Source organism: Mya arenaria, chromosome 12 (assembly GCF_026914265.1).
Source record: "Mya arenaria isolate MELC-2E11 chromosome 12, ASM2691426v1".
Classification (NCBI taxonomy): domain Eukaryota; kingdom Metazoa; phylum Mollusca; class Bivalvia; order Myida; family Myidae; genus Mya; species Mya arenaria.
The window spans coordinates 65,668,428-65,682,640 of NC_069133.1; the positions used below are offsets into that span (position 1 = coordinate 65,668,428).

The window sequence follows — 14,213 nt, forward strand, 5'->3', positions numbered from 1 at the left end:
GCTTTTAAGCATTTTTGCAGTGACACAGAATACACCGCTTCAATAAGTACACATACGTTCGAAATGAAGATTTTAAACGGATGAAAACTGATAATGCAACTGGGTTACATCTTTATATCAACATGATATAGTTAGTGGCTTTGTGACATTGGTACAATCGAAGAAGCTCAAACATGGTTTTGTGTTCAGATAAATGCTTTCATCCGTTCTTTGTACACGGTGCTTTATATATAAAGGTCAACAACATTGGCTCGTTCAGTAAAACTCTTTGGGTTAAACCAATTGACGAATGGTCAAATACGAAGAATTAACTAAACACATCGGACAGTAGATAGCTGTTAACGTTTCCCGAAAGACAGAGATATATTTTTAATTAACACTTAGTAATCATGCATATTTTGATAATGAAATACTATGTTATTATTGTACCAGTTGGAGCACGAATCTGCATGCCTCGGCAATAAAAAAAGAGGGATAAATAGTCTGTTTTCTTGGCCAATTCATTTTTGCAGTTGGAATCACTATCTTTTGAACAACATGTAACTTTTGCGGAAGTGTAAGATATAATACTCTCTGGAAAGCTAAACAGCAGACTTAAAAGAGGAAAGTAGGCAATATGATTTTTATGAGAAAAAAACAACATAATACTCGAAAGAGTGTTTATCTGGGATATTCAACCGACATACCAGATGGAAATATAGTGGCCTATTTGTGAATTTCCTGGTCAAAAAAGGTCAAGCTAAATTCAAGAAAATTAAGCATAAATACTGTAACACTTATTCAAACAGAAAGTATAGGGACACTCACACAAATTCCTGTAGCATTGCTTTGGGGAGATTACCTTCGATAATGGTTGTTGCAAATTGTATTTTCATAAAACACGTACAGTACAGTATGTGCGTAACATGATATACGGATATCTTCATTGAAATTATGTTCTGTAAATATCACGATGGCAATTGCCATGGGAAATAGCCACAATAGTGTTTTCATACGATTTGTTTTGTTCATTTTCACAGTTTTTGTATGTGAAATGTATCGAACACTTCCGTTAACTATGACCGTATACCACGGCTTTTGAAAAAAAATATATCACATCAACGTATGCTTTCGCAATTGCTCCAATCGAAAGATAATACCTGACTGAAACAGTGTGTCCCTGTAGTTTTTATTATTGCACACCTACCACATTCTGTAACTTCATTTGGGATTTCTGATTCACATCATGAGCATATTCCTGGCAAATGATTATGAAACATTTTTGAACTAGCATAAGGTTTGCTTTTAAGGAAATTGATATGACAGGTGTGATTCATTGTGTCTAGAATATTTCAGTCTCGAACACTTTTGTCCGAACAATTACTGCGCATATTTACAAGTAGATAACATCGGGCTTATAAGTAGGCCGCCTATGGCGCACCGAGCGTTGACTTACACTATATATCGCACTCTTCATTCTTCTCGGCATACATCATAGTAGAACAGTTTTAAGGTATCATTTGTTTCACACTTTTATTTTACGTAAGCGAGTTGTCTCTCATAGCATAATTGAAGATTTTAAAGTATCTCTTTCTAACTTATTTTGTTTTTAAAGTTATTAATAAGAACTTATTTACCACGCCGTCATCGTGTAGTTGATCATGACGTTTGTGTCGTTTGCATGTCATATAACACTAGAAAGTTAGACACGCTTTCTTTAAACATGTAGGGCTACCAAATTGAATGCACATTTTCCATTTTTTAATATTAATAGTTTCAATTTAGGGTAGATTCTATACGAAGCTGCATATAGGATCTAATAGCCAAACACATTTGAACAAAATGCTTTAAAACAACATCATTCGAAAACTCTGCAATTTGCAGCATCGGCGACTGGCCCTGATCTTTTGAAAGCGCGAATACACAATCCAAAAACATTACGATTAGTTCTGCCGATAAGCCTTAGCATCAAAGCGGTTGATAAACGTCGAAATAATGCTGTTGTTTTTCAAGAAAACTAATTTTAAAGCACAACATATCCTTATCCTTTATGCATACAACGCCAAAATGTGCACACTTTGAATAACCGAACATTATCAGTCTTTTGTTTATTCAAAGATTCGCTAACGTTTACACTGAAACTGAACAGATCGAACAGTAGACTGCTGTTTACGTTTCTCGAAAGAGAGTTTGTAATTATTTGGCAGATTTTCAAATTGTTATAGTACCTTATTGTTGTGGCACTTACAGCGCAAAATCCGATGTGAATGGTTCGACTATTAAATTCAAGGTCTATATAGTCTGTTTTGCTAAATTATCTTTTAATTTAATCTTGCTACCAAAAACAAATCTGCAAAATTTTTAAGTGGTAACGCCTGTGTTAAAATTGAGAAACATTGATAAGTTTATAAACTTATCTGAATGTGAAAGGATATACGATATTTTCGGTATGGAGAAAAGTGCTGGGAAGCCGAAAGGCCGATTCAAACGAGTTAAAAAGGTATTGTTGTATTTATGAGGAAAAACATTATCAATGTGTTTTTTTTTGTAATGAATTGCAAACGGAATATGTGATATCAACTACAATTTCACGTTTTAATTTCATCAAAACGTTTTTAGTGTTTTGTTTCTTTTTGGATCATCTAAAGGGTTCCATTGCTCACTTTTGAAATTTTAAACACTTTATTTAGGTTATTCTGCCCAAGCTACACTGCAGTAATTAAATTGAAAGGAAATCGGACTTGTATTTCATTAAACGTGAAGGTATTTCAGTTTAGAATCCCTTGAATTTTAAGCAATTTATTTCAACTATGACAAAAACCTTATACCCAAGCTATACAGTAGTAATTAAACTGTTAGGACAAAGGACTTGTACTATAATTATTTTGTTCATATCTGTCATATTGTTCATATCTGTCGTAAAGATAGGAGTCTTTTTAAGACATTACTTTTACCGGACGGAACACAAGGCCATTGTATTAAAAGCATCGGTGCTCTATGCCATATGCAAACGACTGCATACCATAAGGGGCCGTTTCATTTGCGGAAGATGGTTACGAACGATGGATCATCAAAGAAGAATAAATATAAATAGTTTTTTTTTAAATCTAAACTTTCCTGAACGTTTAAAAGTAGCAAAACATTTGCTTATCTTTTATATCTATGCAAAAACAATACTCATGACTCATTACTCATGTAAGAATATCATACTATTGTATACATGCAAGACAAAGACACATGTGACGGGAATTTTGGAATATTGGTAACACTATGATCTTATTGAAGTATTATACTGGATGAGACACCATTACAACCTATACACTATTTATTTTTAAAACATATGCCAATAATATACATTCTAAATCATCTGTTAGTCTCCGAAGTAACTGTTTGCCCCCAGTGAAATTCTGTTGGGCCTTTCGTTATTTTGATGAATGTAAAGTGAATCTTTGTCGTTACATTTTGTACTTGTTAGGTCTTCACATTGTGTGTCAAACGGGTCTTCGTTTATCTTATCTACAGTGTTTGTCACTCTAGTTTCCCTTGTATTGTAAACTGCACTTAACATGTAATAAATATTCCCCGATTGTATATTGCGATGTGTTACGATTCAAATTATATATGACTTATAGTAAAATGAGATTTCCTTCAGGAGAAAAAGTCTGAACGTTGCAGGTGTGTTGTGTTGAACTAATGCGTGTTTTCATGGGCTAAGTAAATAACATTAATACCACAAAAGATACATGAGCTTGTCTGACTTGTGGTACAATCACAACATATGCCTCGTGTACACAATCACATATTTTTGTAATTCTGCTATCTATTTCTTGGTCTGCCCTTAGTATGTATTTACGGCACTGATATATTTTGCTTCAGAAATTCTGAAAATATAGCCCCTGTCTATGCAAAACGAAAATGCAACCACAACTAGACGATCGACGACATTTTAATCGCAATATCGGTGTTTAGTCTTCGAATACATTTGTATGTGCTGGGAAATTTCCATTAAACAGCAGAATATCAATTTCTTATTTTAAATAGTTTATACACTCCCTACAAAAAAAAAACAAATCTTAAAGCAATATCTGAATTTTTTTATGGCCGATCGTCTTCTTCAATCAGCATTATGTATTTGAGTCAAAATGGTGTTTGCTGTCCACTAAGGTGACGTTCTTAAATACCTGATATACCAGCCATAACCATCTTCATATTGTGATGAACGTCTTGAATTTATCTATATTTATATAGGTGCACTCTTCATAGATATGTTTCTATTGAATTTACTGTGCAATTGTATGTTTGCATTTAATGACCGCAATGGCTTCAGTAATTACACACTCCAAATACTGCACAGCATTTATAAGATATAATGCTTTAAAATGAAAAACAGTTTTATATCTACAACATTTTTTAAGACATTTTCTTCGCAATATTGATTTTTGTTTGCTTCTGAATTTCTTATATTTTCTAAATTGAAGACCTGCAAAGTCGACATCGCATTTTTATTGAAGGTATTTCCTGCTATAAATTATTCGCGGGCAATTTTTCCTCTTGTCCGGACAAAATCAGATCCCGATAACCGGAACACAGTTGATATTTGTTTACAGTCTTTTTTGCTGGGAACGTTTTGCAGGAGGTTTCCGTAATGTAAATTACGAGTTTTAAGTGAAAATCAGTGCCATGGTCAATAAAATGTAGCCATCAGTAAACAACAACTGTTTCACAACGTCGAAGGACTTCAAAACTCAACACTTCATTTTCTTTTAAGCTGTTTAATGAGAAATACTGCACTCTTTCAAAAATGATGTTTTACCACATTGAAAGTAAAAACACCTCAAATTAAAGAGCATGTCTATGTAAAGTATCGGATACCTAATTAATTCAAATTAATAAATCAAATATTCAATAACTTATTATAATCATTCAAAAAACAAATTCACTTACCTTCTTTTTAGGAAATATTCCATTCATTTAAGTGATAACTATTAAATATCCCATGCTCTACCTCTTAGCCGTGACCTCTGTCTGCTCGCTGTCTGCACTCCCTGACCAAAAGCTCATGACACCTGTCAATCATCGGCGCGTGCGACCGAATTATCTGCGATTGCAACCATCAATAGTTTTTGTGATATTAGGATGTACTTATATCCCCTTGAGATTAAATGTTTATATTTAAAAGTTGTTAATTGTTAATTCAATTATCCCCAATTATATTTTTGATTACTCCTTAGATTTTAAGCCAACTCGTTTATTTTTCTCCACCGAGCAACCTTTTATCCCCTTATTATAACACATCTTAAAATGTGCATTACTCATTCCCCACCCCCTCATCCTTCCTCCGACCTCCACTACCCCCTCTTTTTTCTTCTCCGAACCCTCTTTTATCACTCAGTACTCAGGGATACCACTCTATATATTCTTTTTCACACGGCAATAACATGAACGTCGATATTTGCACATATAGGCTACGGGTAGGATTGTTCGGATACTATCAATCACGAACTAAAGGTCTAAAATTCCTAAACTCGTTCGAACTGTTGACATGGTTAAGTATGTTATTAATCCTGTCTGGCGACATTCACGAAAATCCGGGTCCCTCATTCTCTTCCTCGACATGCTCGTCAAACTACCAGTTATCAGATTCGAATCTTTCCATGGTTCACTACAATGTTCAAAGTTTTATAAACAAAAAAGATATTCTCTTTGCTGAGCTAAATCACTTTGATGTACTGGCATTTACTGAAACTGAAACGACAGCGTCGCATCTCACGATATACTTTTTCCTAACTACAGTATTCCATTTAGGCGAGATCGTCCTTCTGACAGACATGGTGGGGTCTTAGTTTATGTCAAAGACAGCATAACAGCATTTCGCCGAAATGATCTTGAACTAGTTGATATCGAAGTTATTTGGCTCGAAATCATAGTAAGAAAAAAACATATACTTCTTGGTTCATTCTATCGTCCACCTAACTCAAACGCAATGGTATTGGATCTCATCAACCAGTCAATTGGTCTCGCGTTTGATACTGGAATTAAAGATATTCTTGTTACTGGTGATTTTAATCTCGATCAATTTAAGAATCCAACCAAACAGAAGATCAACGACATTTCCGTGAAATATGGTCTTTCTCAAGTTATTCATGAAGCCACTCATTTCACAGAAAATTCCCAATCACTCATAGACCTCATTTTAGTCTCCTCACCTGAGCTTATCCCAATATCTGGGGTTGGTGAACCGTTTCTTGACCAGTCAATACGTTATCACTGTCCAATCTATTGTTGTTTTAAGTACAACCAAGTAGTTAACACCTCGTTTAAGCCAACAATATGGAAATACTCGGATGGAAACTATGAACTACTTCGTAATAAGATTTCCTTATTTGACTGGAATACATGTTTTGATCAGGATATTGATGTCCATGCAACAACTTTCACTAAACAACTCTTGTTCTTCTGTGAATTATGTATCCCAAACAAAACTGTCACTTTTCGCACATCACACCCTCCCTGGTTTCACAACGAAATTCGTACATCTATCCGCCGTCGTAAAAGGGCATACAAGCGAGCCAAGAAAACCAAGAACCCGGCACATCTGGCAACCTATAAGCAGTTACGCAACGAAACAAATCATCTAATTCGCTCAGCAAAGCACTCTCATTTCAACAAATTAGCTTCTGCATTACGTGAACAACATCATAACACTGACTTTTGGAAACTTATCAAGCAATTTACGCAGCCTACGAGCGCTAAATAAAATATCCCCTCCTTGATACACAATAACCAAATATATGAGGACAACTATGACAAAGCAAATATCCTTAACAGGTTTTTTCAATCTCAAAGTAACCTCGACAGCTCCACTGCCAACCTTCCTAATATCGATAACAATGACGACACTGCCCTATTATCTGATATCGTTATTACTCCACATGAAGTGTCTGACGCTCTTCATATTCTTAAGAACGGCAAAGCCTCTGGACCAGATCTTGTAAACGGTACAATTCTTAAAGAAGTTTCCAAAGAGCTCTCAACTCCCTTAGCAGGTCTTTTCAATCACTCGTTGCAGGATAGTAAGGTCCCTCGACAATGGAAACTCGCACATGTTTGTGCAATCTTTAAGAAAAATGACCCCCAGGATGTTGGGAACTACAGACCTATATCTCTTTTATATGGAGGCTATTCGTTGCCAAAAGTCCAGACGTGTATGTGTGTATTTTAGGTTTGTAACATTGATGATTTACCAATTTACATTTTACAACCGCCAACTCATCGGTTGTGTGTTTACATTTTACACTGCACATTTTCATTTTTCATTGTACCAATTGGAGTTTTATTCTCGTTGCATCTATTGAACAGACGATTCAGTCGTGTTTATAAAGTTGTGTATGTTAAACACACGTCATTCTGTGAAAGTCACATGCCTAGTTTTATATTGCGCATTGCGGTGTGTAGAAGACCGATTTCAGTTCGTAGTTCTACAAAGTACATTGTATGGTGGTGACTTTACATTCGCATACGAGATGAATTTAATTTTATTTATAGATAGCTCCGCCTTAACCATGTCTAAACTCCACCTTAACCATGTCTCAACTCCTCCTTACGTCTTTCGGAAATTTCCGCTATCACTCGGCTCTATTTAAACCAATTATGGATACTTTGGACCATGGACATTGCAAACGTTATTATGGACGAATCATCTATATTATGACATTATGGACTATGATTTGGAAACAGGATGGATTATAAATTATTTCATGTCAAATAAAATAGTCCCATTGTCTTATTTTTCTTTTAAAGCTGCACTCTCACAGATTGACCGTGTTGACAACTATTTTTATTTTTTGTTTTTTTAATTAGCCAATTTTTTGCGTAAATGTCTAGATACCAGTGGTATAAGACTGCTGACAAAAGATCAGATACAGTTTTTCAGTTTTACGTTCGCAAATTGATGTTTTATGGCTAAAAGTGATACTACAGTAACGTTTTAAGAAAAATGAAAAATGTCGGCAGTTTTCCAAACAATTTAGATCTGTTTTAGTGTGAGTAATCTTATTATTTGTATAGAAAGCATTGCTGCCAAAATCAGCCGAGTCTGGGACAAAAAAAAGGTTGTCAAAACTGTCAATCTGTGAGAGTGCAGCTTTAAATTACTATAAACACTATTTTAAATTCTACCATTAGAGGACACTTTCTTGCCTTTTTGCAATGTTTAAGATTGCAAGTAATATTAGATAATTTAAAATTTACGAAGAAAACAATCTAAATTTTCATTAAGTTGAAATTATTCACTAAGATGCCCCAGAGGTTTCTGGAACTGTATGGATAAAATACACTTAGATTACAACTTCATATAACTCGTACATTATACTGTAACGAATATTATTTTATAGGTAATTAATAAAGTATTTTAATGAAGTCAATTTATTGCTAATAAACAATTATTACTTGCTGCTACCTTTTATACCCCACCCACACTCAACAGTCAGGGCCTTTTTACATTTAGGTGAAGCGGACCTAGCCCTTTTGGAGGAGAAAAATCGAGCGTTTGTTTTTCTAATCTAAGACTCACGATATCTATTTTTTCATGTTCTTGAAATCCCCCCACTTGATTGTTATGGTTCACAGTGGCAGATCCCGTAATTCATAACTGGGGGACACAAGTGGGTTGGAGGGCTGTTCTTCCATCCACATGTATATTTTGTTTCAATGATGTATTGAAATTACACGTTTACACCATACATGCTTATTTAGATAGTAAATGTATAACATCAGAAAAAATCTAGGTGGATATCATTATGATGTCCATCAAAAGTTTCGTGGGTTTGCTGGAGCAGGTTTTGAACAGGGACTTGCGTTAGAGAGGCGTTACTTAGGTGCACAACTTTTTGGACATGATCCCTCGAGTGGGCATGACATTTATATGTTTAAAATGTGGGAAGTGGGGTTAACGGGTACTCCTCCTAGAATATTTTTAATATTTTTAGTCTGAATTGGTGCATTATGGCGTAATTAAGTATTTTTTCTGAGAAATATTGACAAAAAAATTAACCTATAAGTTTACTTGCGGGCCAACTGGGGGGGCACAGGCCCTACAGCCCCCCCCCCCCCCCCCCCCACACACATACAGAACGACCCGCCCATGGTCCACTTGTAAATAAAATAAATGAACAATTTTTGCTTGCTTGGGTATATAAGTAGAAAAACAACAACTGACAGTGGCAGTATAAATCTGGGTCCGTGAGCCCAGCTCAGATACCCCAACTGCAATTGACAAAATATTATGGTGATTTATAACCCATTTAGGAACATTGATCGTCAAAATAAAATAAAAGATGAAGTTTATTTTAGTTTTTATTGTGAAATAAAGAGAGAGTACTCGGACGTACAACCGGGAATTTACAGGAGGTAGGCGAAGATGTTATCTCCCTTGCTTGATTCGACGGAAATAAACGAAAGAAAATCTGATTCGTTAGCTCCACCCATTCACCTACGTTTCTCCCGGCGACATTTACCATATAAGGTATATGCGAAATCGTCTATCCTTGTAATTCTGAACTTGTCAATTGACTTTTGTAAACCTGGACTTATTGGACTGCAGCTGTTCATTTTACGAATGCGAGTGTCGACTGTAGGATTGCAGTTTTACATATGCTTGATTCGGCTTTCTAAATTACATCATCATATTGTTATACGATCTATGTTTTAGTGAGTTTATACAGGGTCGATCTGACAAATATACATTTTGACTACTATAATGACAAATGACAAATCAATACGGAAAAAAACAACTGACGAATAGAAACAACAAATAGCACGTCTACATTGACAAATGTAAGAGATATTTAGTACGATTAAGAAGCACATTGTTGGAATTACACGTCTGGACTTTTGGCAACGAATAGCCTCCATACTTCTAAGTGTCATTGGTAAAGTTCTAGAGAGAATTATCCATAAACACGTGTTTAACTTCCTTTGGCAAAACAATGCTATTACGTCATTTCAATCTGGTTTCATCCCAAACGACTCCACTGTCAACCAACTTACATCTGTCTATCATTCGTTTTGCCAAGCCCTCGATCAAGGCAAAGAAATAAGAGCCATTTTCTGTGATACTTCGAAAGCCTTTGATAGAGTCTGGCACCAAGGCCTTCTATCTAAACTCCAACAAAATGGTATTTCTAGACGCCTTCTCAATTGGTTTCGCGATTACCTTTCTAATAAAAAACAATGTGTTGTCATTTCCGGTGTTCAATCCGACACTGTTTCAATAACTGCTGGTGTTCCACAAGGATCGATCTTGGGGCCACTCTTATTTCTTGTCTATATTAACGACATTGTCAATGATATCAAATCCACCATTAAGCTTTTTGCAGATGATACTACCCTATATATTGCTGTCGACGATCCTAGAGAAGCTGCTATCACTCTTAATTCCGACCTGCACAAAATAAACGAATGGGCTAAACGTTGGCTTGTCACTTTCAATCCATCAAAAACCGAATCACTTCTCGTCTCACGAAAACAAAACAGGCCATACCACCCACCTCTCTTCATGAACAACGTCCCAATTCAGGAAGTCGAAAAACATAAGCACCTTGGAATCACACTATCATCGAAAGCAAACTGGCATGAACACATAAAAACCATCAAAAAGAAGGCATGGCAACGAACCAATATCATGAGGCAATTCAAGTTTACACTCGATCGAAAATCCTTGGAAATTATGTACAAAACGTTCATCAGGCCCATCCTTTAATATGCTGACATTGTGTGGGACAACATAACTCAAACTGAAACTGAAGATCTAGAACGAATCCAAACTGAAGCAGCTAGAATAATATCAGGTGCAACACAGTTGGTGTCGCTAAACAATCTCTACAGGGAAACTGGTCTCGAACCCCTTAGGTATAGACGCGAAAAACACAAACTTTGTCTACTTTTTAAAATGCACCACTCACTTGCACCTTCTTATTTAAACGACATGATGCCATCATTTGTTGGTAATGTAACGACATACAGATTAAGAAACGCTCGCAACATACGCAATATTCAGTGTAACTCTCAACAATTCGCCTCATCCTTTCTTCCTTCAACAATATCGTTATGGAATTCTCTGTCCGATTCAACTAGAGAAACACAATCGCTTTGTTCTTTTAAGCATGCACTTAATGAAAATAACCCGGTCGTTTCAGACCAATTTTATTTTGGAACCAGAGACATATCCATTCAATACGCACGACTTCGCATGCACTGTAGTTCTTTACATGAACATCTGTTTTCAAAAAATATCATTGACAGTCCTGTATGTGTCTGTGGAGAAATCGAAGATTCATATCACAATTTTCTAACTTGTCCTCTATTTGTCGACCAGAAAATTGCATTGCTTACTAACCTCAGACCTCAATTTAATGTCACTTTGCAACTTTTGCTATTTGGCGATAAAAATGCAACATCAGATGTTAACAAGACTATTTTTCAACATGTACAGACATACATATCTAGTACAAAACGCTATAAGCGCTAACACATACCGATTACGAACATTCCCACAATATCTGAGTACTGTGAGTGACTAGCCCCCCCCCCTCTTTTTTCTCCTCAACCTCCTTTCCTCATTTCTATCATTACTATCACCCCTCCCCCCTCCTCCACTACCCTAACCTCCGTGTATTTTGTAAGAAATTATATTTTTATAAATATAGCATCTGACCACCATAACATGGCGTAATACTCATATTGTACCAGTTATTTTTGGATATTTCTATTACTTCGTACCAGCAGTAGTGTATCAAACAATTCCTGAATATGTTTTAATTATTTGTACTCACCATACCTCTATCAATGAAAACAAAAGAGAGACTTAGTAAAACCAATTATGGTTAACTCTCAATTCTGTAATTTTCTCACTGTTCATGCGTTTCTTTCACTCCATAAATTGTATCTATGCAGTTCTGTATTTTCAAATGCTTATTTACTGTGTTCAATATTTTCTGTAATAAATACTGGTTAAACCAACGTCGAAGGAAATATTAGTTAATGAATATCTTAAGTACAATATCATTCATTGTTTTGTACTCAAAATATAGTGCTAAACAATAACTTCATTGTAAATCAGATCTTGAGTGTTATATTTAAATACAAGGACACACGAGTAACAACCATTTGCACATTTTCTCGTGAGTTAAAATTTTAAATACTTAAATGCACTTCTCATATTTCAAAAAAGGCTTGTTCTGCATATCACTTTGATCTTAAGCAAGACAAGCATGTACATGTTTTAGAAAAAGCCTGTATTTACACTTACTAACTTCAGTTAAATCAGTTTCACTCAACTTTTTATAAGTCATTCTCGTACACCAGAGCCATGATGCTTTGCGAACCCATTTTTATTTATCAGTATCAAACCTCTAATGAATGAGAATGTAACAAATAAATCGACTGTTTTATTTCATTTTTTGTTCTCATCGCACTTATTGTCTTTGATCGATTAGTAATAAAGTGGCATTTTTCTTTATCGCGCATCAATTGAAGCAATCGAGGTTGTCAATGTCTTGAAACGGATTTGTTTTATTCCACCACCTGCACTTAATGGTATGACCTGTGCCACATTCTGTTTGATACCGCTTCAATTATATTGTCCACGATTAATAGTCATGTTTTTAAATCATGTTTTGTATCATTTTCGAATGATCACGGATAGTTATAAGAAATATTCTACAAGATATAACACACAATTTGTTGTCACAAAATTTGTTTAATGAGAGATTGTTGACCTAGAGTCTGGACTACTAATAAATGGCAAATGCTCAACATATATCTTTTCCAGATTGTTTGACTGTTATAAATGAGATATAACTGATAATTGAACGTATAAGGAAGAAATCTCTGAATGGGACCACTTTTAAAAAACGGTCAGGATAACTGTCTGAACAGTATGATGGAATCATTGAAAATAATAAGTTATTTGGACGTATTCTGCTATGCGCAGTGAAATCAAAATTTACATAAAAAGCTTATGCCACACCGCACACCGCCCTGTTTTGGTACGTCGATAGTTATTTTCGCTGAATCTTCCGAAAGGTTCATTATTACTTATTGCATAGTAAAAATGTTTTTTGTTGCTCATGGAGCTATCGGCATTCGCTATGAACGTGGAGAAGTTGAGCTCTTCTATTGATACGCGTGAACGTAAATGTTTGAAAACAATGAGGTCACTCTGATCGTACTGGGGACTTTTTCCCATCTATACATCAATATAAGATCCGTTGTTTAATAGTTGTACGAACAATTTAACGTAATGTTTATTTTATCCTTTTTGCATGGGCAATGTTATGAACCTGGTGACATTTATCTTACTAATGAAAAAATGTTTTGCTGCTATGATTGTCTCTGACGCAAATGTTATTTCAGAGGAAATGACCCTGATTAGGAGACATGGTAAGACATACGCTTGGCTGTTTTGTTTTATGCATGTCTCAGAAAGAGTGATACGATATACATATATACTGTTTCAACAACATTAAAGTGTTCGTTTTGATATAAACTATAGATATATAAACAAAAATATAAATAATGTTCCTACAGGGAATATGTAATATGGACAATTTCCCTATGAACTAATGGGTGTGTTTGCGGTGGGTGGGTGTTAGTGTAAGCTTATTTGCCCTCGTTTTTGATAGAATGGAGGGTTAATCAAGGTTGAATATACAACATAACATTCCGTCAGCATTCATATATTATTGCTTTCAAACAACTTTTTCTCACAAACACCTTGTATGCTTATTTATCTTCTTATTCGTTTTAAGGAGTTTGAATATACTATTTCACATGCCCTCAACATGAATAATATTTTGGAATACAATTACCGAATTTATCTATAAATGTTTGTTTATGATGAATATTATTATATTTTCAAAATCATGAAATTCTCCCTTTGCATTTTTTCCTAAATATCTTTAATTGTTTTGTCTTAAAGATTTAAGAATAGTGATAATGGTCTTCCATGTTTCATTAAATAGTTCCTTATGTTTGCGGAAAGGAAAACAAGTCATGCCGTCGAAATATAGACTGACTAGAGGAGTAGCATTAATATTATTTTGGAAGTGTGATCAATGCATGGAACTGATACGAATAAACTACCTTTTTCGACCCCATACGCAATCACTGTTGATTTCTGTTACACCTATTATCTATCATATCTGTTATATTGCAAGCTAAAAGTGTTCACAAGT

The 14,213-nt window shown here is 35.1% G+C and overlaps 1 protein-coding gene across 1 annotated transcript in view; it reads left to right on the forward strand.

Annotated features, from left to right (window-relative positions):
* The first annotated feature begins 2,261 nt into the window (after positions 1-2,261).
* The window catches only part of LOC128210975 (guanine nucleotide-binding protein G(i) subunit alpha-3-like), a 123,056-nt gene continuing 111,104 nt past the window's right edge, over positions 2,262-14,213 (forward strand). The window contains exon 1 of the mRNA XM_052915336.1: positions 2,262-2,479. Within this exon, the coding sequence (XP_052771296.1) occupies positions 2,429-2,479 (51 nt within the window). The 5' untranslated portion in view covers positions 2,262-2,428. The remainder of the gene's footprint in view (positions 2,480-14,213) is intronic.